Genomic DNA, 26,995 nt, shown 5'->3' on the forward strand with positions numbered 1-26,995 from the left:
GATCGTATTATTCAATATAAGCGAGATTTCGTCTTTAATTTTAGGACCCTATTCTACTTACAACTGTATATGGCCACTCCATTGAAGCTCTTCATTCTAGGATGGGCCTCTTCTCACTCTCTGAAACGAGGAAAAATATAGTGACCCCGTTCTCCGGCTGTACAAAATAATCCAAAAGAAATAAAAAGTAAACAGTATGCAAACTCCCTAAATTTAGATATCGAAAAATAGTAAAATTGGGGACATTAAAAATACTACCCAAAACAGTATACAGTCAGGTTTTTTTTACGCGGGGGATGGTACCGCGTAAAAAAACTCAGTTCAAAATTCGAAAAACCGCGTAAAAAAGTCTCACCATTTCTCGACGAATCATGCAAAAATAAGACGATTAATTTTTTTTTGTATAGAGTTTTTATTTACGCGGCCGCGTCAATGGAAACCGCGTAAAAAAGACCTGACTGTATAAGCGAAATGTAGTAAACCACAACGAACTCACCTTGGACCCGTACGTTAAATATTGACTCAACTTTGTACACTGCCGGTGAAAGCATAATTGTCACATGTGCATTTTTTGCAATATTGATATTTTGCAGCCCATGATCATGTAGCATGGTGTACTTATCATATAAGGAAATAAAAATAGGTAGTTTGTTCCGAAAATTGTTGAAAAATGCATCGCCGATTTGTCACATTCTAAAAAATGGACGCATAAGCGTCACGTTTCATTGGAAATCCTATGAAATTTTAAAATCGCTCTAAAACAAAAATTAGTGCTCAAATTCAAAATTGGTTTATGTTAGAACACAATTCGGCATTTATGCTTCATAGTTGAGACAATTTAGTTTTTCGAACTTTGGACGCGATTTTCTCGATTGTCTGTTTTTGCACATGTGACATTTATGCGTCCACCGGCAGTACAGTACGTCACAAGTTTCGGTGTGAAATTCTAGAATACAGTTAAAAAATAAAAAAAAAAATCTCCTGATAAGAGTGATCAGAGCTGCTACGCGTACTCATCGATTAGGAGCACATCATCACTGGACACAGGGATGGATATTTATCGGTGAGTTCATTTCATTTTATAATAACTAATGGACTAGTCTAGGGCTAAAAATCTCGTTAATACAGATAAAAACAGTTTTATTTCGGCAGACGTCTGGGTCAGAAGGGGTAAACATTGCATAACCTTCCTTTTTACAAGGCCTCAACAATTGAAATTGAAATGATTTTATCTGACAAGTGGTTAGTGGTTATGATATATTACGCAAAGAGTTACTGCTGTGTCTAGACTTGCCGTGTCGTTCGTGGTTCCAACTATCAGCCGTTCGGCCTTTGCTGCTTCACGTTTCAGGCGGGTGTAGAGTTCTGCCATCGCTCCAAATATTCTAGCAATAATATTCATGCCATCCGCAAAACAGACAAACTGGCCGGATTTCATGGTAATCCAATATTCTAAATCATACAATCCGCCATATTGGAATTTGGAATGACAACTGGCAAGTTTGTTTTGATTTGGAAGTTTATCAATGACCCAAAAGGTCACTTCATGGTGATTTCAACCAACGAACTTGTGTCCTAATTTATTGCATCCAAATAATGCAATAATCCCAATGGTATGCTCTAGACTAGAGAAATATTACCCGTCCCATGCGAAACTTCCCTGAAACCCTGCGGAATAATCTTGGCAACAGTTTGTAACACATAAGGCCTCCGGGTAAAATTCCCAACTGCTGCCGAATGGCCACCATCACGCCTTTCCTCAAGATTCTGATCTGTTGGGTTTTCTTTAAACTTTAGGCAGTACAAATTCGGCATGCGTATGGCTAAAGTTGAGCGTATGGCGTTGAATTTATCACAATAATTAACTTGCAATTCTACAACAAGCTCGACAACAAGCACCTGCTCTGCCACTGCGGAAATTTTTTCACTTGTTTGGAAGTAAATAACAACCCCTAGCAACCCTAGCAACCTCACAGATACCGCGAGGTAGAGCGTAAACAAACTCACCAGCAATCAACTCTAACACCCCCGCCATTAACCTCTCCCCGCGTCAACTTATGTCGAATTCGTTTTTGATTCAGTTCCAACCTGGGTTGGAACTGGATGAGATCACAGTTTCAACCCCAACCCGACTTCGGTTTCGCTTGTACTAAAGTTTGTTTGAGTTTGTTTGACGTTTGTTTGTTTACACATTTTCCGCCAATCCAGTTCCAACCCAGGTTCAAAAACGAATTCGACATTACTGCTTATATGCTAGTACCTTTCATTTTACCTTGATAGCATCCTTAATTTCCATCATCGTGGTAGTCAGGCATGGATGCCATGTATACATTTTTTTTTCTGTATTATATAGACTTTTGAGCATTCGTACAGATTTCGTATTATATGAAATACAGATTTTTTTAGCATAGAGGTGCTATTCTGCGGTGCCATTTTACTTTTGTATGGGATACAGATTTTTCATCCAAACTTTGTATGTGATACAGATAAAGTTCAAAAAAAAAACAATCATCTTGCCATCTCTGGTGGGAGTTGACTTGTTGTTGTCCACTGTTGTACTGGCATTTTCCCGCTGTCTTGGTCCTCCATGTCTGCGCTCTCCGAATCATTCAGATGTTCGTCGTAGTTCTGCTTCCACCTTTCGATCACCTCACGTCCTTGCGTCAAGATGCTCCAGTCCTTAACCCTGCACATTTCGGCGAGCTGCGTTGAGCTTCTGGTAGAACTTCCGTGTTTCTTGTGAACGGCACGCAGTAGTTTCATTTGTTCGCACGCCATTTCTTCCAGGCGGTGATTTTTCTCCCTGAAAAAGAGGGTCTGCTGTTTCCGCGTTCCACGGTTTGCCGAGTCCCGTGCTGCAGCATTACCGCCCTACATATACCACCTGATACGCTCTGTTTGGTTAGGCCTACTACCCACTCAGTCTGGTTACACCTCTGGTGCAAATTGGAACTTTCACAATATTTCTGCTCTCCCATTGAGAGTTATCAATGACGTCATTTATAAGCATCGTAGAACTTTAGGCCCTAAATTATCTTCAGTAGGCTCTAGCTCTTAGAAGGACGGTTGGAGAAGAGTCAAAACGGATTATATTTAGGATTTAATTTGTTCACTGTTTGTTGTGTAGAATAAAGGTAACTGTAAATATATGGGGATTGTAGTGTAATAAATGTTGTATTACGTATATCGACAATAAATGGTTCAAGTGTCGGACTATATGTGGAATCATGTCCTTGAATGCCATAAATTCCACTTATGATTTAGAAGGAAAAATTCAATATCCAGTCACATACGAATATCATAAGTTTTCAGTTGTGAATATCATCGGATAAAAATTATGATTATCGTATGTTTTCTCTTATTGAATTCAAATACTAATACTTATGGAGACCGTTATTGTTAATTATGAATTTCATGGCGCAAGTAAAATAATATTCGTATTCTAACTTTATTAATTTTAGATGAATTATTTCTATTCCAAATCATGGCATGACATTGTATTTTGGAAATACTCCGTGTAGTATCCGCGAGATTCCCGGCCAGATTTACACAAAAACTTGCGCATCAAAAGAAAACATCCGTCCGCTTTAAAATTCGTTAATAATCTGAACTGCTCATTCACGGCAACCCGATCGATGAATCCCGAGCCAACCTACCAACATTTCCTATCTCGCTCTCTCATCCTTCATTATCACCATTCCATTCACGCATTGGCTGTACGATCAACGAGCCGACGGCTGACTCGAGCCAGGTTTCGCTTCAATCAAAGCCCACCACAAAAGCTTTCATCAGGCTATGCGATGTTTTTTTCGCATGCAGTACACTGAACAAAAATCGCTCACAAAACTTATCGTAATAAATTAACGTAAAGTTTTATTGTTTACTCACGATTTTTTTTTAATTACTTGAATGAAAATGCATGCAAACATATTTATTCCTAGTATTCACCCAAATAAACTAATCATCATTTTGCTCAATATAAATTTTGTTAATATAAAATCTCTACTCACTACATCCGCCCCCTTCTCCATCCTGAAAATTTGATTTTTTTTTTATATAACAAACAATTTAAAACATTTGTTTCAATCAGTAATAATAAAATACACTAGTTATTTTTGGTTATTTACTTATGGTTTCATACCAGCTTCACAATTTAGATTTTCAAGTACATAAGTCTATGAGAATATTTCTTAAATGGTAAAAAATGAAGTAAGAATTGAACTTAAATATTATGAATTTTATATTGCATCTTGCTTTGCTTTGTAGATTACCGTGCAAATGTTCAATCATCTAAAATATTTGTTCACACGTCAAACACCAAAGAAAGTAGCAAGTAAACAAACCGAATATTTCATGCACCACCCAAAAAGTGTAACCGACGCTTAAAATTTCTTGCAGCGAAACGAATCAATGTATGCTGAAACATGTGGAAACATATTATGGTGTGACAAAAAAAACTGCAGGGGGTCGAATACGGTGCAAAAAAACAATAAGAGTTTTAATATTATTTTTTTCTTATACAACCTCAACGAACTCATGCTCATGCTAGCTTTTTATTTCCAACTATTAAAAATCTCTGATCACAAATACGTTCTCTTGGATTGTAATGTACTCTCCAGCACAGTGTCTTGCCCCAAGTTGTCGCCCCATCTTACCTTATCACTTCTCCTGAGCAGGCACATACGTGTCCTGGATACCAGTTCTGAACTGGTCGACCACTTTCTTCACTCCACTCATGATCAAATATTAATTTCACTCACATCACAATCACTACAATTACACCAATAGAATGGAACACACGCGAAACCCACCGACTACGCCATGTAGTATCCGCGAGATTCCCGGCCAGATTTACACAAAAACTTGCGCATCAAAAGAAAACATCCGTCCGCTTTAAAATTCGTTAATAATCTGAACTGCTCATTCACGGCAACCCGATCGATGAATCCCGAGCCAACCTACCAACATTTCCTATCTCGCTCTCTCATCCTTCATTATCACCATTCCATTCACGCATTGGCTGTACGATCAACGAGCCGACGGCTGACTCGAGCCAGGTTTCGCTTCAATCAAAGCCCACCACAAAAGCTTTCATCAGGCTATGCGATGTTTTTTTCGCATGCAGTACACTGAACAAAAATCGCTCACAAAACTTATCGTAATAAATTAACGTAAAGTTTTATTGTTTACTCACGATTTTTTTTTAATTACTTGAATGAAAATGCATGCAAACATATTTATTCCTAGTATTCACCCAAATAAACTAATCATCATTTTGCTCAATATAAATTTTGTTAATATAAAATCTCTACTCACTACACTCCGTAAGTTAAATGATCGACTTTTCTTGATCGATAAATAAAAGGACGAAGAGCGCGTTTGACTGTTCTTTCAATAAAGTTTACATAAGTAGGTAACATTCTGTGGCAAAAAAATGACCGTCAAATTTGCTTTTTGTCACTTTTATTTATTCGTTAAGTTCGATTAAGAACAGCCGATCGTATTACTTACGAAATCCCAGATTTGTTGTTGATTTGGGCGGAGAATTCTTGGACACTTTAGAAATTACTAAATGAAGACAATTTGACTTTTTATGTCCTTCAATTCCGAACGAGTTCCGAATACAGATCTGTGAGCAATGTGTGTTTGTCCAAGCTTCAGCAAATTGGAATCCATACCCTTATTGAGAAGATTTTCATAGTTTTTAAGTATGATTTTTTCACAACCATGCCGCTTATGACAATCATAAGTGGTAGATATTAAACGCAAGCACAACAACTATAAAATAAATAAGCGAGAAATGAAACAGAAAAATCATCCATTCATAAGTTACAACTTATGTAAATCCTAAGTGTTTTTGCCTCAGTGTAGGTATATAATATTTTAAAACTCATCTGACATTATTAAATTCAAATTCAGGTAAATTCTGATGTTTCTTTGAAGATTATGATTTAGTGTGCATCTTCTGAATGAATGGACTTAATGAACGAATCGAGCGAACAGCATAACAATAACAAATCAGTACAAAATAGTCAAAGAGAAAATTCGTACGCGATAAATATTCTTTGAGTTTCCCAGCATTATTTTCGATATATTGTCCGGCATTCTTCTATTACTTAATGTAACAGAGTTGTAATTGAACAAATATAATGAAGATTCTATTTCTTTTAGCTTCAGTTTTCCGCTATGGACATATTTTATACGATTTATTTTTCACAATTCAATAATTTCGGAACATAACATCTAAATTATTACAGAATCTACATGATGGATGTTTGTCGAATATGTATGCAGAGTGAAGATGAGGATTCATTTTCTATATTTTCGAAATATAACGAAATCAATATTGCAACTACAATTGCTGCAATAAGCTCTATTCAGGTGAGTATCATTGCTTAAATGATATGCTTTCATTGAAACTATTATTGACTTAGTTCATGCAATTTGTAGCTTTCAGAGGATGATGCTCTTCCAAGTAAGATTTGTAGATCCTGTTTCGAGGATGTCAAACTAGTTATTGCGTTAATAGAAAAGATTAAAAGCTCAGATGAAAAGTTGCGAAACGATTGCATACTTGTGAAGGATAAAAAGTCATCTTTCGAACAGGTAATCATTGTTAAAGCAGAGTTGATTGACGAAGAAACGCACAACGATGATAACGAAGGAGAAGTGGATTCAATTTCCTACGAAGTCAAGTTTGAGTCGGATTCAGACAATGATAAGCTTAGTGTTTTGAAAGAGAAGCTCAAAAATACAGGAAAGCCGGACGACAGAGGACCAGAAAAAGACAAAATATTTCGGAAGAGAAAACGGAAGTTCAAATTTGAAAGTGAATCGGATGTTGACGATAATGACAGTCTGGATGAGAAAGAATTGAAAATGTTTGCGATTGTGAAGCTTCCCAAGATCAATTTCGTTTGTTGCCGATGCTATCAATATTTTGAAACGACGAAAGAATACGAAATGCACATTGAAGAGCATACAAAGTTTTCGGCCAAAAGAACGGATACGTTGTTTTGTGAAATATGCAAGCGAAAATTCAACAAGACCAAAGCGTTTGAAAAACACAGAGATAAGTTTAAAGTTTTAACAAAACTGTATGAATGCCATCAGTGTAAATCTCGTTTTATCAGTGCTGTTAGTAGAAGGAAGCATGCTCATAATCATCCTAAAACTATCGAAGACAAAATGAAGGAAGAATATGGAGAAATACTCTGCTGTGTTCAGGGTTGTTCCAAGGCATTTGCGTCGGAGGAACTTCTCATAAAACACAGTCAGGAAAGTCATAAGCTCCATAGACGAATGTATAAAGAGGAAGAACTGGCGCAAAAGACGGCAGAGTGTCCAGTATGTTTCAATAGATATGCCACTGAGATTTTGCTTCGAAGGCATAGAAAACGAAATTCGAAACCCATGGGTCATCAGTGCGTAACGTGTGGATTGAAGTTTCGCACTAAAGATGTTCTGATATTCCACGAAATGAATCATGCAGAGCAGAAGCCGTTCCAATGCGACATCTGTAAGAAGTATTTCTCCGGAAGCAATGCTTTGAAAGTACATCAGAGGTGTCACTCCAAGGAGAAAGCCTTCGTGTGCTCAACTTGTGGCGTTGGATTCAACCAAAGGAGCCAACTGATTACGCACGAGTACGATCACGGTGATGCGCCACTTCCGTTCGAATGCGAGGTTTGTAAGAAGGCTTTCAAGCGAAAAACTAACCTTATTAACCATATGAGGTTACACACCGGGGAACGACCTTTTGCTTGCCGACATTGTTCGATGTCGTTCTCGAGCTACACTACTCGGCAGTTCCATGAAATGGTTCACACCGGTAAGCTTTTTCTTTAATTAAAAATTGTGATGTATTTTCAGGTAAAATATATTTTCAGGTATAAGACCATTCAAATGTAGCTACTGTGATAGAACTTTTACGCTGAAGAGACTGAAATTGGAACATGAGTGTAAACATACAGGTGAGTAATCAAAAAATTTGAAAATAAATAAACATTTTAGTTAGAAACTCAACTTCATGGTTTCAGGTATCAAACCGTACAAGTGTAGTCATTGCGATAAAGCGTTTACTCGGAAGCAATTTCAGGTGGACCATGAAAGCACCCATACAGGTTAGTATAAACAACATTGCTGTACTAGATATTAGCTGGGTATAGGTTTCCATGGTAAATTGAATGCATAGTGTCATATTCAAAAAAAAAGATAAGATAACTAATACTATTAAAAGTCGATAGTCAAAGCCTAGGCCCATTAAGCAAAATATATGTTTCAAGATTTGAAGTTATTTAGCATAAATTTAAGTGAAATAAAGACGGTATAAAAATAAGAGTGTATGGGAAAAAAATGACAAACACTGAGACTGCACGAAAATCAAAACGACCCGCTGACCCGGAAGATGATTGCCGAAGTAAGATACGAACGTATTACTTCCTTTTTGGCGTACGAGGGAGAGAATGAGAGAACACCGAGTGGGATGATTGAGCCGAACCCGAAAGAGAAATAGAGCGCGGGAACGAGAGCTTGAAGAGTAGGTGTTAGTATTCGGAGGGCAGAATCGAGAGAGGAATGTTACGAAGGGGGGGTATATGACTTCGTTGCAAGCCGAGCCTAATCATTCTGTTGGTTATTCTTGATGCTACCGGACGTGTTCGCGATGGCATCAAAAAGAAAATCGGACAGGCTAATGTCCACGGAGCGGTACGACAATTGCATCTCGGTTAAAATGGTTCCATGCTATTTTCGCAACGCTGTCTGTTTTCGTTGAATCTCACAACAAAGGTTCAAATAAATAGAAGTTATTGTTTCTAGAGATATTGCTCTATATACAACTAGATATACAATACCAAAAAGTGGGTTGGTTATCTAGCTAAATATATAAAATATATTGGATCTCATAATAACTTGCATTCTAGGAGCAAGACACTGTGCAAACGAGAGAAACTCTGAGAAATTCTTGGTTACTCTTTTTATCAATGATTGACGAAATTTGTTGAAAGACATCCCAAAACTGCAGTTTTCATTCAGCACACGCAACACTTTGCAGTCTGACATTAGTTCTTGATCACACTTTGGTATAAATGAGAGAAAATCTAAGAAACTGTGAGGAATTCTGAACAACATTTCGAGCACAGATTTTCTCTCGTTGGATCTGTCTTGCCCCTATCTTGCATTCCACGATCTCGACATATTTTTATTGTTGGACGACGTGTTCCTAATTATGGATACCATAAGTAGCCGTGGTCCTAATTCTAAACACACAGTGTTACTTACTATTTACAAACACATTCTCTACGTTCACAATTGAGTCAAAAATTATATAATTTGTAACAATTGGATCATAGGGCCTCAATGAAATCAATGTTCAATTCTCGATTCAATATATTGCTTCATAAGAAAAAAAATCTATTTTGTATTCGCCGACAGTTCAGAATATGGAACTGTTTATGGGCATCCATTAAGTACGTCACGCTAAAATTGAGAATTTTCGACCCCCCTCCCCCTCCCTCCTTCGTACGGGTTTTTCCTATACCTAATACATTGCTTGTCACACTTTCGCAAAACCTCCCTCCCCCCTAGGACCGTGACGTGTTTAATGGATGCCCCCTCATTTAAAACTTTCCATTCTTTTCCAGGCGTAAAACCCTATCGCTGCCACCTGTGCAACTGCAGTTACAGTCATAAAACCAATTTGCGTCGACATCTGGATTCTCATGGGTTGCCACAGGAAAAGTCCATGAGTTCCAACGAAATGCCGTCGCCAGCTTCAACGGAAGCCATGGCCTCGGCAAATTCCTCCGCAACCGACATGGGTCCGGTAAGTACAGTGGATGGTCATCCTGATTCCAGTGATTTCAGAAAGTGGTAGCGAGTGGGGTTCAGTGCTAGGTTCAGTGTGTCGATAATATTAACGAGCGATCGGAAATTGAAAATGCCTATAAGTTTTACAGATTTAGAACAAAAAGAACTCCTATTCACTAATTAACAAAAATATGTATTTTCTACGTAGCTTCTGTTTTTGTACCAAATATTATTCTAGCTTTTCTTCGTCGTTTTTTTTAGATTGAGCACATGTTCATACAAATCATACTAATCGTTCCAGATCATATTTTAAGTTCAAAAATTATTTGTGAGTTGAATTTTTAAATTTCGAAAAATGTATTGTTTTTTTTTAACTTTATATATTGTGAGGTAATTCACCGCTCGTTACATACGATTTGAATATAAATTGTAAGAAACGAACGGTGACAATGGAGCATGAGCGGTGAATGGCGACCTCATGGTATAGCGTGGCGCAATCCAAAAGCAGAACGCATCAGGTAACCAATAAGCACTGTTCCAAGCATTATAACGGCCATTGAACATACTTTGAGTGCTAAAAGGCTCTATATAAACATTCCAAATGCTTATAGGCACAGAGTGAGAACTAAAATGAATAAACTGAGTGAATACTCTTTAATCTGATTTCTCACTTCACATAGATTTAGTAAGAATAATTGCTCAGCTTTATTCATATGGCCTACATACATTATTGGCATACAATTTGTATAGATTTTATGTACTTCCTAATAATATCAAAATCAAGTTCTAATCACATTTATGGCTTCCAGCCTACACGGTCAGAAAATTCACTCATTTTCGAGCTAAAGTGGGACAACTCAAAATTGAGTAAATTTTTTTTCCAGCGATAGCGCTGGCACAAGTGCGAAAATCTTATCAGTTTAAGTCGTATAATATTCTTGCTGATGTGATACGGTTGGATTTTTGCACTTGGGCCAGCGCTATCGCTGGAAATGCAATTTACTCATTTTTTGAGCTGTTCCAGTTTAGCTCAGTTTTGTGTGAATCTTACTCATTTTAGAGTAACATTTTCTTAGCGTGTAGCTTTAAGCAGTATCAAATAACTTTCATATTCTGAATCTGCATACAAAACTGGTCCGAAATCCATTTTTTTATAACTGTTGATGCCCGGAAACTAAATTGAAAATCAATTTTAAATTTGTACGAGGGCGACTTGTTGTATCATCCCTCGGAGGATTTTGTACTGGGCGAAACTGTCAAGCAGTTGTGTACCTGTTGAAAGGTGAAACCGAAAAATCTTTGAAATAAAGTTCCAAAAATCTTAAAAGAAAACTCATGGTGGCAAATAGAAAAGTGTTCTTTTGTATAAAACCTAAAGTTTTTTTCAATTTTAGAAAATCCAATTCTTAGCCATTTAAAATTAAATTAAATTTAATGACATTTTCATCAGCTTCACATACTTTTCAAATGTTGGAAAACTTACATTCCTTTCGGTATTTTTTTTTATTTGTTCGTGCATCAACAGAGAGACAAAAAATCGGTCTTGACCAAGGTCTTGACTGACTTGTTTATTCAATAGGGATGTCCTTTTTGACTAGGCCTATGATGATGTAATGAGCTGAATTTTTATATGGTGAGAAGGTGAATTTTCCGTTCCTGCAATGCAAGGGTGCAAAAAGACTGGGTGTTATGATTTCTTGTCTGATTTCATGTTGTTTGAGCAGAACTTTTCGTAACTGTGTTTTCTTCATTTCTTGCAACATAAACAACACAGTTGCCCGAAGTTTTGCTCAAACAGAATCAATTTAGGCAAGGATTATTATACCCGTGCTTTTTGAACCATTTCATTGCAGGAAAGGATAATTATTGAATTGTTTAGTGAAAAAATATTGTTATTTTCTAAAGCCTAATCGAAAGAGCGCATTTTTCTGTGCATAACGTGATTTTATTGCGGTCCAATGCCTTTGTTTTTTAATGATTAAACTAATAACACAGTTTTAAATCCCGTGGACACAATGACAGTTCAATCAATAAAATTACATTACGACCCGAACAAAAAAAAATCCCTATAGAAACTTTAAATGCATTTTAAAAATAGTTCCCGGACACATTACTTCAATTCTAGTACTTCGCCGATTGTGTCCATTCAGCTCATCGCTGCAAATCTAGTACTCCACCGAGCGTATCCCACACAGCAAATAATAAATGCAACCCGCCCGATGTAATAGGGCAGATCGGTGAAGTACTAGATTTGTAGTAATGAGCTGAATAGGAGGCAATCAGTGAAGTACTAGATTGAAAGTAGTGAGCTGGATTTTTGTATGGTGAGATGATCAATTCTCCATTTCTGCAATGAAATGGTGCAAACAGCGTAGGTTATATGATTTATTGGCTAATTGGCTAATTTGATGCTATTTGAGCAAAAGTTTGAATAACTGTGTTGTTGTATTATTTTTTCCTGCAACTTCAGCAACACAGTTATCCAAACTTTTGCTCAAACAGCATCAAATTACAGTAGACGTTCGCTCGGTGCAAACGCTTTAACTGCAATGCTTTTCAGCTGAAAGTCCGCTAAGTGCAACAAATTTGCAGTTATCGCACCGCTATCCGTCAAAATGAAATGTCAAAAGCCATGCGATGTTTTTCGCATGCACTTTTGTTGCACTGCGATGTTTTTCGTATGCACATTCGTTGCATTCTGCATCAACTGACAGTTATATGACGTCTGTCAGTTGTTGCAGTTATCGAATTTCATTCGGTAAGTGAAACGTAAACATGTTGCACTTATCGAACGTCTACTGTAGTCAATAAATCATATAACCCACGCTGTTTGCACCATTTCATTGCAGAAATGGAGAATTGATCATCTCGCCATACAAAAATCCAGCTCACTACTTTCAATCTAGTACTTCACTGATTGCCTCCTATTTTAGTATGGTGAGAAGGTGAATTCGTAGTTTTTGCAATAAAATCGTGCAAGTAGCGTGGGTATTATGATTCCTTGCCTAATTTGGTGCCGTTTGAGCAAAACTTTGGGCAACAGTGTTGTTATTTTCTCCATTTCTTGCAACATAAACAACATAGTTATCCAAAGTTTTGCTCAAACAGCATCAAATTAGGCAAGGAATCATAATATCCACGCTTTTTACACCATTTCATTGCAGAAACGCATTCATTCCGATGTACTAAATAATCAATGTAATCACGATTCCTATGTACGATTACATCGTTTTGATGTAAAATCTTTTGTTCTTATGTGTACATCATCCGACGTAATATTCATGCAACATACGTATTGATCGGGTTGCAGCAGTTCAGATGGAATATTACACAACAGTTTTTTCTGTGCACTAGTTTACCACAAGGAGCTGCTAGTAGTAGCTGCACAATTGGTACGTTTACCCTAGTGGTTACGGTATATTAAATCATTTTTGTCCATCCCTACTTCCAGATTTTACCTGGAACGAGTGTAAACAAAATTCATCAGCTTGTTGATAAAGTGCTATTTAAAAGTTTTTCGGAAACTACAACGCATAAGGTAATCATAAAAACGAATAATAGTGATTGTTTTGTCGAACTAACTAGTTAGGAATATAAGATCTAAATAGCATGCAGATAATAATGGTTAAATGCATATCGTGTGAAGTTGCAGGAGTCGCGAAAGAAGATGAACCCTGACATCTTACGAAGCGGTTCATGCCGATCCAATCGGTTCAGTCGTACACTACAAAGTGAAAGTACTCTTTAATGTGTGAAAGGTATAAACACTGACACAAATTTTCTCTTCATATTCATGGAAAGAATCGACAACTGTTGATTTTTTTTATGCGATACATTTTCATTGTAAAATTTAGTTTCAAACTAGAGCCAGTAAGATTTTTTTCAGATTTATAGAACTTTATTTTACTAAAATTATTTTCAAAGAGATTTTTTGAAATCACCTTTTGACAGCTAGGAAACTGCTTGACAGCTCCGCCCAGTACAAAATGTGACAAGGGGTGATTCAACTGATCGCTCCCATGCAAACTTCAAACTGATTTTTGAATAGGTTCCCGGGCATCAGAATTCATAACAAAATGGATTTCGGCTCAGTTTGGCATGCAGATTTAGAATATGTAATTATCTTGAAACCGCTAAAGAAGCCAATTAGATCATGAATATGATGAATATCTTTTTAATTATTAACAGGTCTTTCATTCTTTCATTTCATTAAAATAATTAAATCGAGGGGGAGCGTGAGAGCGAGCTGAGTGTTAATAGCGATGTGATATCATCATGTGATATATATCATGTTAATCAAGTTTAATCCTTAGAACAGCAAACCTCTCTTTCTCTCTTTCACACACAAACACATACACACACGGTCGTAATTTTAAAACGATTTTTATATATTCACTTTTTATTTGTGGAACTTCATGACTGACTTCCTAAAATTTACAAATTTTGAATTTTGAAAAAATAGCATCACAGACAAACAGCCGTCTCACTCTACTCACTTCCCATCGTTTCCCTTTTTAACGGATTATTAAAATATTCCGTAGTTCGCAAATCGCTCGCATCGTTTTTGCTCCTGAGCGATTCCAAGCAACAGCATCAAAATTAAGGAAATTTTTTAATTCATGATTTTCTATTGAACTGAAACTTTGCACAGTTTTTCAGTTCCATCTAAATCGCCATTTTCCGATATCAAATTTTTATTTTGAATCACGACTAACTTTTCAAAAGGGTGTATGTGAAAATGGTTCAAAAATATTCAAAAATCTGCACAGCCAAAATGGTTCGTTCGATTGCTATGAATTTTTCAGCAAAGTTAGATAGCTAAATGGTGATTCCTAAGAAAATATACACTGTAAAAAAAAATCTTTTTCAACATTAAAAAATATCATTTTTGTCACAAAAACTCAAATATCTCAAAACCCTATCTTTTTACCAACGTATTTTTTTTAGGGAAGACGGTTCATTGTATTAGCAATCTACCATAAAAATTTGGTGATGGTAAACTAATAAACAAAAAAGTTATAACATTTCAAACATTTCACAATTTTCACATTTGGTTAATATTTTTTTTCTGTGTAAATAATTTCGGTCAGAAATCGCAGTTTGATGCTGATTTTATTGTTCAGCAAAGTTAGGTAACTAAATGGTGATTCCTAAGAAAATATACACTGTGAAAAAAATCGTTTTTTTAACATTAAAAAATATCATTTTTGTCACAAAAACTCAAATATCTCAAAACCCTATCTTTTTACCAACGTAATTTTTTAGGGAAAACGGTCCATTGTATTAGCAATCTACCATAAAAATTTGGTGATGATGAACTAATTAACAAAAAAGTTATGACAATTCAAACATTTCACAATTTTCTCATTTAGTAATATTTTTTTTAGTGTAAATTATTTCGGCCGGAAATCGCAGTTTGATGCTGATTTTATTGTTAATGGCCTTGCGTGAGTTAAACAAGCTGTTTTTATTATGTATTATGTATATTATATGTACAGTAATGTTCCGATTATATCACGCCCTCCGCGCATTAGTCGTTTAGTCATTAATTTGCTGTTACATTTGAGGACAAGTGTTTTCCATCTTCTTCAAGATGAATGTTGAAAGCGTGCTTTGCAACGTTAAACATATTGAAATGGGTATAGATGTTGAAGTATATTTCGAAGCATTTTTGAAAAGGGGCGTGATTAAATTGTTTAAACAGATGTCGCTAATGGTACGGTGGCATGACTCTCTGCACTTCTGGCAATTTCTCAGTTGTTGTCGTTTCGAACTTCCTGCGCCCTGCTTTACCGATGATATACAGATGGCTCGTTTGTCAAAGTCTAGACGACAGGACGTGCAAATGCGTAAATTTGTATTCAATTTGGGCATAACCAGTCTCTTTCAGTTTATCTATGGTGCTTTCGGTGAGATTTCGTAACTCTTTTGAACATTTTTTTTTCATCAAACGGTCTACAAGAGAGCGTTGAGTTGAAGACCTTTGAGAAAGCGACTGTTCATGTTGTTCGTTAGATTATAATAAACAAAATCACTTATTAGTTTTAACTGACTAGTTTGGTAATGTTTGCTTGGCTGAAGAAAAAATTTGCTATAAAATTTTTAATATCCATAGCGGTAGTATTTTTTTGCTTTTACGTGAGCAGTGTCATGGTATGTATACAGACAAACAAACATAACACTGACGAAATTTTCATTGACCACGCCTTTAACGATCATTTTGAATCTTGGTTGTGGCTTTCATAACCAGAAGAGTGCCCATCGTTTTCTTTGCGGTTGACGTTTCACACTAGCGCCTTCTGATGACGATATTGCACAACGCAGTGTTTCGTGAAACATTTCCACCAGGTAGTGGTAGTGTGAACTGGGCGATGGATTTTCACGAAAATTGTTCTAGGCGTTTCATCTGTTTGTCTGTGGTATGTATCTCTCATGCATTTGTTGTTGTTGAAGTTACTCGCATTCTTCCGATCATAAAGTCTGTTCTCTAAGAGGTATTTTTTTTGCAGATCAACTAGACGTATACGCGTATATATAAAACTTTTATTATGCAGCTTTCGTCTTAAAAATAAGTTTAATTTTATTTTTCTTATGATCAACAGCTTTTCAACACTATGAAGGGATTTTTTCACCAGTCACGTACAATAAAAAGTATGACACTCTCAATATTTTTGATCACAACACTGGATCGCGTCTAAGTTTCAAATAGATACTATAGTAATTATGAATTATCAAACAAAAATATCATGAAAACAACTTGTTTAATTCAGGCGGTAGCCTTTGCAATAAAATCAGCATCAAAATATAATTGTCGAAATAAGTAACACAGAAAAAATTTTTTTTTTGTTACTAAATGTAAAAATTGTGAAATGTTTGAAATGTCATAACTTTTTTATTTATCAGTTTACCATCACCAAAATTTTATGGAAGATAGCTGATATAATGGACCATTTTTCCTAAAAAATTGACGTTGGTAAAAAGATAGGGTTTTGAGATATTTGAGTTTTTGTGACAAAGATCATATTTTTTTAAAGTAAAAAAAGAATTTTTTTACAGTGTATATTTTCTAAGGAATCATCATTTAGTTATCTAACTTTGCTGAAAAAATCATAACAATCGAACAATCCGTTTTTGCTGTACAGCTTTTAGAATATTTTTGAACTATTTTCGCATACACCCTTTTGAAAAGTTAGTCGTGAGTGAATATGAAGATTTGATATCAAAAAATGGCGATTTAGATGATATTGAAAAACTGTGCAAAGTTTCAGATATTTTTGAAATGGTCGCTCAGGATCGACTGACATGACTCCGTGGAATTCCTCTCCTGTTTGACGTTTGCTATCTACCGCCATCTACTCAGTGGGTTTGCGAACCACAGCGTAATCAGAATTGGGCGATTATGTTATAGTGACGATTATTTTTATCGCATTTTGTTCCAAGTAATTCGTCTGTTTGTCTGTGATAACATTATTTAACAGTTTGAACATTGGAAATGGCGGAAAATAGCCGATACTTGTCTTGAAACCACAATCTAGACCACAATCAACTTTGTTATCTTATTAAAACTGGTAAAATGTAATCGATATAGTCTATTTTACGAAACGACAACAGTGTTGATATTGATATTAACACTCACGGGCTTGGGCGCAACCTCCTGTCAAATTTTCATTCATGAAATGAGCGATCAGCTGATCCGAAACGTCTCGTAAAATGGCTCATTACAGATTATCATTGCAGCAACACCAATATGAACATTTGTCGCTTATGTATGCAACATGCAGATGAGAACTTCATCGATTTGTTCTCAACCGTCAACGGAATAGACATTGCAGCTACTGTGGCCGCTAGTTGCTCCATAATGGTAAGTTATCGAGTCGATCCTTAAAAGCACATAAATAGTACAAAAAAACACCAACTTTCAGCTAGCAAAAAACGATGACCTACCGAATACCATATGCAATGTATGCCTGGAAGATGTCCAAATGGTGAATACTTTCGTCGAAAAAGTCAGAAAGACTGACGCGGAACTACGGCGTAAACAAGAAATCAAAGATGAAGATTTAGAGAACTCCCAAATAGAGTTGATCGTTATTAAACCAGAACCACTAGACGAAGAGCAACTTGCGAACAGCGATGTAGAGTTACAAGAGAACATCAGAAGTGATGCCGATAATGATGAATCGCTTTCTGAAAACTCAAGTAGCATCCGAACAAGAAAGAGGAGCAGGAGAAAAAGTGAGGAATCGAAAGAAAGAAGTGATAAAATACATAAAAGATTACGAAAGCCAAAGAAAGATAAAGGCGTGGAATCTGATGGTACAGACGATGATAGTACTACTCTAAGCGAGAAAGAACTGGAAATGTTCGAAGTTTTGAATTTACCACCAGTTAATTTTGTATGCTGTGGTTGTCGCCAATACTTTGGAACTTCAGAAGAGCTTGACATGCACACAGATACGCATAAAAAGTTTGCAGTTAAGAATGCAAACAATATTCATTGTGGAGTATGCAAAAAAAAGTTCAACAAGCCCAATGCTTTGGAGAGGCATAGGAGGAAATGGAATTCAATTAAAAAACTCTTTGAATGCCGTAAATGCAAATCTAGGTTCTTTATAGGTGATAGCATGCGACAACATTTGAAAAAGCATCCCAAAACTATTGGAGAAAGGGTTAGCCAAGAATACGGTGAAATAGTTTGCTGTGTTTATGGATGTACCAAATCTTTTCCTTCGGAAGAACTGTTGATTAATCACAGCCGTGACACTCATCAAATTCAAAAGCAAACATACGACAATGAAGATAATGAAAAGAAACCGTCAAAGTGTCCAGTTTGTTACAAAGGATTCACCTCAGAAAGATTGCTTCGTAAACATAGAAACCGCAGCTCGAAACCTCTAGGTCATCAATGTTCAACGTGTGGCCTTAAATTCCGCACCAAGGATGTTTTGTTGGTTCATGAAGCGAACCATGGCGATCAAAAACCATTCCAATGCCACATCTGCAGCAAATATTTTTCAAGTAAAAGTGCTGTCAATGCTCATCAGAAGTACCATGCCGAGGAAAAAACGTTTGTCTGTGCAACATGTGGCGCCGCTTTCTATCAAAAGTATCTACTGAAACTGCACGAGCAGAATCACGTGGAAGGACCACTTCCGTTCAAATGTGAGATGTGCGAGAAATCGTACAAGTCGAAAAACGGGCTCGTCAACCACATACGCGTGCACACTGGCGAGAAGCCTTTCTCCTGTCGACACTGCTCTATGACGTTTGCAACCAGCGACGCTCGGCGATCGCACGAGATGAATCATTCTGGTAAGTTACAATGGGTTGCGTTGCATTGATTGAAAAGCTATTAAATTTACAGAATATGTTTTTTTGTATGTTTCAGCAACCAAACCTTTCAAATGCTCCTATTGCGATAAATCATACAGAAATCGAAGGCAACGTGAGGAGCATGAAAACATGCATACCGGTGAGTACAATATAAGTTCGTAATATGTAATATGTATGAGTAACGAAATAATAACACATATGAGGGTAACGAAAAGTAATGGGTTTTACCATTACGTGTTATACAAAAATATTGGGGTTCTCATACAAAAAATCTTTCAAGGATAGTGTCGGAAAATCGTGAAAAATACCTCACGTGATAAATGGATGGCCCCTTACTTACATCTTACATTTTTTATTTCTGCTTATTTTTATTTTTAGGCATCAAACCATTCAAGTGCAGCAGCTGTGATAAGGCATTTACTCGCAAACAGTCTCAAATTGATCACGAAAAAGCTCACTCTGGTTAGTAAAACTGTTTGCTTATTATGCGTCAGTGAACACTTGAATTGCAAATAAAACCAATAGGTACTTGATTTGATTTAATGTAACAAGCATTATCTTCAACCGTTTACAGGAATCAAACCATACCAATGCAATCTGTGCAATTGCAGCTACACCCATAAAGTTAACCTGCGTCGCCATCTGGAATCTTTACATCCGCCAGCGGAAGATTCTTTGGATGTACCTGGCGTTTCTTCAGTATCGGTACCGTAAGCTTAAAATTTGTACAATAATGGATTATCAATCAATCTGTTAGTCTGTTCATTCTGTCATGATCATAGGATTCAGTCGAGTAAGTATCTTCACTTAAACATACTACTCAGGAACGAATTACATGCTATCATATTGTCGCAAAACTTTGAAAATGATCACTAATGCAAATTTATTTATTGGAATCTTTTTGGCTTTTCTTCAAGGGTAATTTTCCCTCAATTAAGTGTACAAAATGTTGAATACATCATAACTTATAATTAACAACTGATGTTTATTTTTTTCATTCGAAATCCTTGCGTGAACTTACCAATTGAGCAATATTATGGAAATGGTTATAAAAATATTAAACTACCGTGAGGCGCAAGTGAGTCCCATCTACATTTTGGGTAAATTTGAAAAAAAATGAAGTTTTTTCTTCGGATACCGTGAAGGGCCCATATCCTGCGCACGTAAGACTTTTCAATTTCAATCAGCTGTAATAAATTCCAAATCGAACCGATTTGGCTAAATTTTTGACCGCGCATAGTTATTAGCATTGTGAACTAGGGGCAAGACACTGTGCAAACGAGAGCAACTTTGAGAAATACTGAATTACTCTTTTTATCAATGATCGACGAAATTTATGTTGAAAAACATCTTCAAAACGGCAATTTTCTTTCAGCACACGCAACACTTTGCAGTTTGACATTAGTTCCAGATCACATTTTGGTATAAATGAGAGAAAATCTGAGAAACTGTGAGGAATTCTGAACAACATTTCGAGCACAGATTTTCTCTCGTTGGATCTGTCTTGCCCCTAGATTGTGAATGAGGGAAAAATATAATTCTTATACAAAACACTTTTTTTATGTAAAATCATGGAAATTTTAAAGTGTTTCTTTGTTCCGAATTCTGTGCACCGTTTTTTTGGAATGTTCCTTATTCTGCGCACCAATGTTCCTAATTCTGCGCACATGAAAAAAAACTCCTCAAAGATAACACACAGACAAACAGACGTAACACCTTGAACGATTTTCATGGAAATCCATCGCCCAGTTCACACTACCTTCATCTGGTGGAAAAGTTGCACGAATCACTGTGTTGTGCAATATTGTCAACAGAAGGCGCTAGTGTGAAACGTCAAACGCATAAAAAACGATGCGCGCGCTTCTGGTTGTGAAAGTTACAACTATGAAAATTTAAAATGATCGTTAAAAGCGTGGTCGATGGAAATTTCGCAAGTGTTACGTCTGTTTGTCTGTGGATAACATATTGTAATGAAAACATGATACATAGATCAAATTCAATTAGATTCTTCATTTTCAAATTCCATACGACATTACGATCGTATTGGAACTTTGCATGTTCCCAACATTGATAAAGTGAATTTTAATCATGATACACAAAAGAATTTGGTAGCATTATCGAATACTACTATGTAAAGTTTTTTAGTTATCCGCATAATATGTACACTCATTAAATTTCAGTAAAACTTACTTTCCTTTCTAAAGGCAATACAAACTTTTTCGCCATGACAATGTGGCACAATCTTTGTTTGCAAACTGAGACTTCTTTCTTGTCAAACTCCAGGTTTTTCTCTGTTTAAGAAAATTCCATGTGAACTCACATCATATGTCGCATTTGACGAATGCTTGCATGAAAAAATAATATTTCCCCCGACGTTGATAGAAAATGTTTTAAACAAGTGGTTAGTCCGGTCTAGCTATCAGATCAAAAATGCAAGAGGCACTTTAAAGTTTCTAAACTAACTAAAGCAAAAGAACTCAATAATTCCGTGGTCGGAAGTGGCGCGCTGTATAGAATACCAGGGCCCTGTTGCATAATAAAATTTTTATTAATATTATTTTAGTCTTGTAGCTATACACGGAGACAAATTTCGTTCGTTTGAAACAAAAATATTCATGTTTATTCGGTAAACTGATAAAATATTTAAAACTAAAATATTAGTTTTTAAAACTAACTCAATTACCTATTGATTTCTGCACAAGTTTCTGCAATACCCATTGAAGAGCCCCCCGTTCCGCCGTCGAGAACATAAACAAAACTCTCAAGTTCTAGCTGCAGCACCAAACAAGATTTCCTCCTGCAAAAAAAGTCAAGTTTCACCAAAAGTTTCCACGAAATCCCATTGATTTCGGGAGCGTATGCTATCTACATGATGTTGGCATTGAAAGTGCCACGCGGCTGGTGGGTTTTCCTAGAGAAGGAAATGACTTTGTAAAATTAATTGGAAAACAAATATTTCCGTAGGGCCGGCCTGCCACAAAAAACAAAAATTTTTACATTTGTTTCTAACATAACCTGTCAGAAGATGCATGTTTGTTTCAAAAATGAATTCAATCCATACTTCAAATGTGACGTTCGATTTGCTCCAAACAGTTTTATTTTTGTTGCCAGAACAAATTGACAATTTATTTGAGTTTACCTGAAATATTTTTGATTTTACCATGCTTTTTTCTGCGTGAGCCTATAGGGACAGCTCGGGGACAGGACAGATCTAACGAGAGAAAATCTGTGCTTGAAATGTTGTTCAGAATTCCTTACAGTTCCTCAGATTTTCACCAATTTCTACCAAAGTGTGATCTGGCACCAATGTCAAACTGCAAAGCTGTTGCGTGTGCTGGATGAAAATTACAGTTTTGGGGATGTCTTTCAACAAATTTTGTCGATCATTGATATTGACCTCGCAGCACCAAATCGAAGTTCGCCAGTTGCACTAGCGAAGCGAAGTTTTCAGCGAACTTTCTGTCATTCCTCATCCGACCCGACATGCATCCCTGATGTTTTCGTTTTCAGTCCGACGCCGTGTCGACAATCACGATTTTATCCTACCTGGGCGTCTGTCAGTGCGAGCGCGCCAAATTTTTCGTGAGTGAGCATGTGGTGCTGGTGGTTAAGGTGAAACGGTACGCTAACCGCTATTAATTAGAAAAATTGTTACGGTAATGTCGATCGGCTTTTTTTGCGAAAACGCAAACTGAAAAGTATTAATTTATTAAAAATAGTAAGCGCACGGGTACAATAGGTTAGCAAGTTCGGAATTTTGTGTGAAATTAGTTTTTGTTTTCACCATGGAAAAATGCTTCTGACTACCATGGTGAGTTCGTCTCATTTCCCCTTAAGTTCGCTAGTAATGTAGTGAAGTTTGAGCGATGCTCATTCTTCGGTTTTGTTCCAAATCCACAATAAAAAGAGTAACTCAGAATTTCTCGAGGGGGGCGACACATCCAGATTATCACATTTTTACCAAAAATCTTACGCATCTTTTGCACTGTGCATTATCCGTTTCCATCTTGACATCTGCTTTCCATCCAAAATCTATCTCAAATCCTTTTTTCAAACTATTCACATCTCTTCAATCTAATGCGATCGACGTAAACAAAGCAAGCGATTTTGTTGCCAAACGTCAAAACAGATCGCAACCCTTGCAGTGAATCGCGCAATTAAAGTTGGTCGTCGGGAGGAAACAGGATCTATCCCGAAGGAAAGGAACTGGAGCAACCCGGCCGTGTGAAAAGCGAGTGGTGACCTTGGTGGTGACGTTCCTCTTAAATCAGAAATCAGTTGACACAGGCATTTCATGTCCTTTGCAAGAAATGAGTTGCTTTCAAAAAATAGTAGTTATTGTTATTGAAGAGGGAAACAGAACCTATAATGGGATGGGAAGGGCGGTCATCAATATGTATACACAATCAGTACCAAATATCTTTTTGAATAAAATGTATTGTCGCGCTTATCTTTTATTAGAGTCCTGCGGCGGTCGTACGCTCGCAAGGCATACCGCCGCATGACAGTCGCAAGGCAAAACAAAAGAAAAAGTGTTCCCGCCAAAAACAAAAGCACGTGGGTTTCGCAAAGTGACAGATGTTTTTGAATGTATTTGTGACGAACGGCAAGAGTAGCTTAGTGGAATGAGTGTTCTTGCTGTCAAACCCCATATAGTGAAATTATATACTTTCAAATCTGGTGACGCTGTTATGATTAGTGACTGTCGCGCTAATATCAAAAGCCAGAGGCAGATAATCGCCATATTCTGATTTTTCTTGAGATGCATAATACCACTTCGTAAAATTTGACAATAGGACCAATTTATAAACTACTCTTAGAAGAGGTCTTTTAGTTTCGGCAGTCCTGTGGGCACCGGATTTATTACGGCTTTCCTCGGTCAACGGAGTTTTGGTGAACTGGCTTTAAAACGATATCACGCACTGATAGGTATAGAAGGTCCAGACACTGGCATCGCTCATGATCAAGTGATATTGACCTCGCAGCACCAAATCGGAGTTCGCCAGTTGGACTAGCGAAGCGAAGTTTTCAGCGAACTTTCTGTCATTTCTCATCCGACCCGACATGCATCCCTGATGTTTTCGTTTTCAGTCCGACGCAGTGTCGACAGTCACGACTTTATCTTACCTGGGGGTCTGTCAGTGCGAGCGCGCCAAATTTTGCGTGAGTGAGCATGTGGTGTTGGTGGTTAAGGTGAAACTGTACGCTAGCCGCTGTTAATAGGACAAATTATTTCGGTATTTATTTTTTGCTTTTTTGCGAAATCTCAAACTGGAAAGTGTTTTTTTACTGAAAACAATAAACGCACGGGTACAATAAGTTAGCAAGTCCGGAATTTTGTGCGAAATTGGTTTTTGTTTTCACAACGGAAAAATGTTTCTGAGTACCATGGTGAGTCCGTCTCATCTCACCTTAAGTTCGCTAGTAATGCAGTGAAATTTGAGCGATGCTCATTCTTCGGTTTTCTTCCAAATCCACAATACTGTAGAGTTTTTGGCAGCTTGCAGTGGTCACAAGGGATCTGCTTCACCCAGAGAGCGTTGACGGACTTTCGCTCAGGGTAAGACAATTCAGCAAACACCTGATCATGTTTCCGACCACCTTTTGGATCATATCAAAGTTGTGCTTTTCACTTTACAGTTTCCCGACACGATGTTCCTGTTAGTGATTACACTCGTGATTATATATACATATAGAGATTCACCATGCACATTTTGAAACAAGTAAGCCCTGTCGAATCCAAACCGGACGCAAAACTTGCCCTTGCTGGATACCGAAACGGCGTTGCTACACATGGCACAATAGGGTCCTAAAATTAAAGACGAAATCTCGCTTATATTGAATAATACGATCAAGCATGGTATTCTAATCGGAATTGCACTTTACTAGAACTTGAAAAACTAAGGAATAATGAGAAAATTCGAAATAAGAAAAATGGTAAACAGTTCTACTTTGACATTTGAGGTCAACCTTGTGTGACTGAGCTCGACATTTTTCGCACTGGGATTTCAAAAATGTTCCTATCTGACATACACGGTGAAAAAAAAATCACTCAAAGTATGTGTTATAAACTAGAGACGAGACAAAATGCTGAAAAAATAAAAATTATATATTTTCAACTACGGCTAATAAAAACGTCAAAAAATGAGTAAATATGTACTCTTGAACCATATATTGTGGTTTAAAACAAGAATCCCGATAGGACTTTAGGAGCCTAATAGGCACGCACCGAGTTCTGATAAACCCCAAGACATTTCTTGTTGTCGTTACAAAAGTCCATCATCTCCCACTGAAGTGTCCTCTCCGTCAGCTGGAAGCACAGGGCACATCGTCGCATGTTGCTCGCCTCGCGATCCAACTGAGCGTGTTCGGCTTCCTCTTCGCTGTGGGCTACGGCCTTGGCCAGCTCCTGTGGTTGCTCCGGTTCGGTAGGACAGACTCCTAACCCTTACCGACAGTCGCTTCAGCTGGAACAAATCCTGGAGTTCCGTCATCAAAAGATTCAGACAATCGTCCTGATAAACGAACAACTCATTGTCGTCCTGAATTATTTACACTGCCTGATGGAAAGATTTGCTGGAGGACTCGTTGGAGGGTGCCACAGAAGAAATCGCTGGACATTTTTCGAGAAAAACCAGCTGGAGGATTTTCCACTCTCCCAGAGGAACTTCAGGTTTTGTTTTTTTTCTAACGAAAACAAAGTGACTACTTCTTTGGCATACTATGTGAAAAAGGCCAACTATTTTTTTTTTTTTTGCACCAGCTCACACGCCAATCACATGTCCAATAAACATTTCTCGGTCTAATTTAATATTATTATGCCAATTAACTCAAATACAAGGTAAATAAATGCTTAGATAACTATTTAATCCATATTTTACTGGACTCAGTTGCGTGAACATAGTTGAAGCAGTTGCTAACGTATTTGTTTGTAAAAATCAATTACACCCTTTTCACATTTTTTACTGGCCTGGCCTCTGCACATCTGTTCCATCCATTCACATCTCCTTCCATCTCAAAGCAGCGCTCGCAGGATTTGGAAGTGGATGAAGTGCAAAAAAATCTGATAATTGCACACTGATCTAAAAAAGTGGATGCATCTACGTCGGCATCTATTGGACGATTTAGATGTGTCGCCCCCCTCGGAATTTCTCAGAGTTGCTCTCGTTTGTACAGTGTCGATATAAAATTCGATCAGTTTATTTTAGTTATTGTAGCAATAGATAAGAATAGGAATAGGAAGATATTTTGGAGATTTTTAATGATGAAACGTAAAGCCTGTTTTGTGATGATTCTGCTGTATGTATCAACTTTGTTCAATTTCAACGGTTTTTTGCTATATAAGCTATATATTCGCGAATCCAACTGATCGTATTTTGAATCGACAAAAGCACATACGACCTTTTCAAATCGAGCTCCAGAATTATTTCCCTGGAGTGTGTTAAAGCGAACACTGAAAAAACTATCATGGTAAAATGAACTATTCAACCATTATTAATTTTACCATGCCTAAAAATAGTAACAATGACCATGTTTTCAATGGTGACTACTATGTTTTCCTTGAAATTACCATGGTTTGACAGCAAAGCTTATAGTAACCAAAACCATCAAACGTGGTTATCTTGATTACGTTGTACGTGCTTGTCAGTACCATATTCATGTTTGCTATTACTATTCTCATGTTTATTAGTACTGTTTCCGTAGGCTTTTCTCGTTATCAACATTTTTTGTCATCTAGTTGGTTTTTCAACAAAAAATGCGAAGTTGCTTCCTTTTTGCAAAATTACTGGTAAGTTTTTCCGTCGATATGTATCGTATATGTATCATATTCTCACAAGTTCTTCTGCCTAAG

The 26,995-nt window shown here is 36.9% G+C and overlaps 1 protein-coding gene and 1 long non-coding RNA gene across 2 annotated transcripts; both read left to right on the forward strand.

Annotated features, from left to right (window-relative positions):
* Nucleotides 1-5,958: 5,958 nt before the first annotated feature.
* On the forward strand, nucleotides 5,959-20,225 carry LOC115262051 (uncharacterized). Its single transcript, XM_062847559.1, has 12 exons — nucleotides 5,959-6,047; nucleotides 6,258-6,381; nucleotides 6,451-7,831; nucleotides 7,890-7,973; nucleotides 8,040-8,123; nucleotides 9,645-9,873; nucleotides 13,298-13,348; nucleotides 17,548-17,671; nucleotides 17,733-19,122; nucleotides 19,199-19,282; nucleotides 19,522-19,605; nucleotides 19,718-20,225. Exons 1-12 carry the CDS (start codon nucleotides 5,974-5,976, stop codon nucleotides 19,855-19,857), a joined length of 3,849 nt encoding a protein of 1,282 aa, XP_062703543.1. The 5' UTR covers nucleotides 5,959-5,973; the 3' UTR covers nucleotides 19,858-20,225.
* Nucleotides 14,378-15,475, forward strand: LOC134287480 (uncharacterized). Its single transcript, XR_009997336.1, has 2 exons — nucleotides 14,378-14,536; nucleotides 14,580-15,475. It is a non-coding gene; the product is annotated as an uncharacterized LOC134287480 (long non-coding RNA).
* Nucleotides 20,226-26,995: the final 6,770 nt, after the last annotated feature.

Source organism: Aedes albopictus, chromosome 2, assembly GCF_035046485.1.
Source record: "Aedes albopictus strain Foshan chromosome 2, AalbF5, whole genome shotgun sequence".
NCBI lineage: Eukaryota > Metazoa > Arthropoda > Insecta > Diptera > Culicidae > Aedes > Aedes albopictus.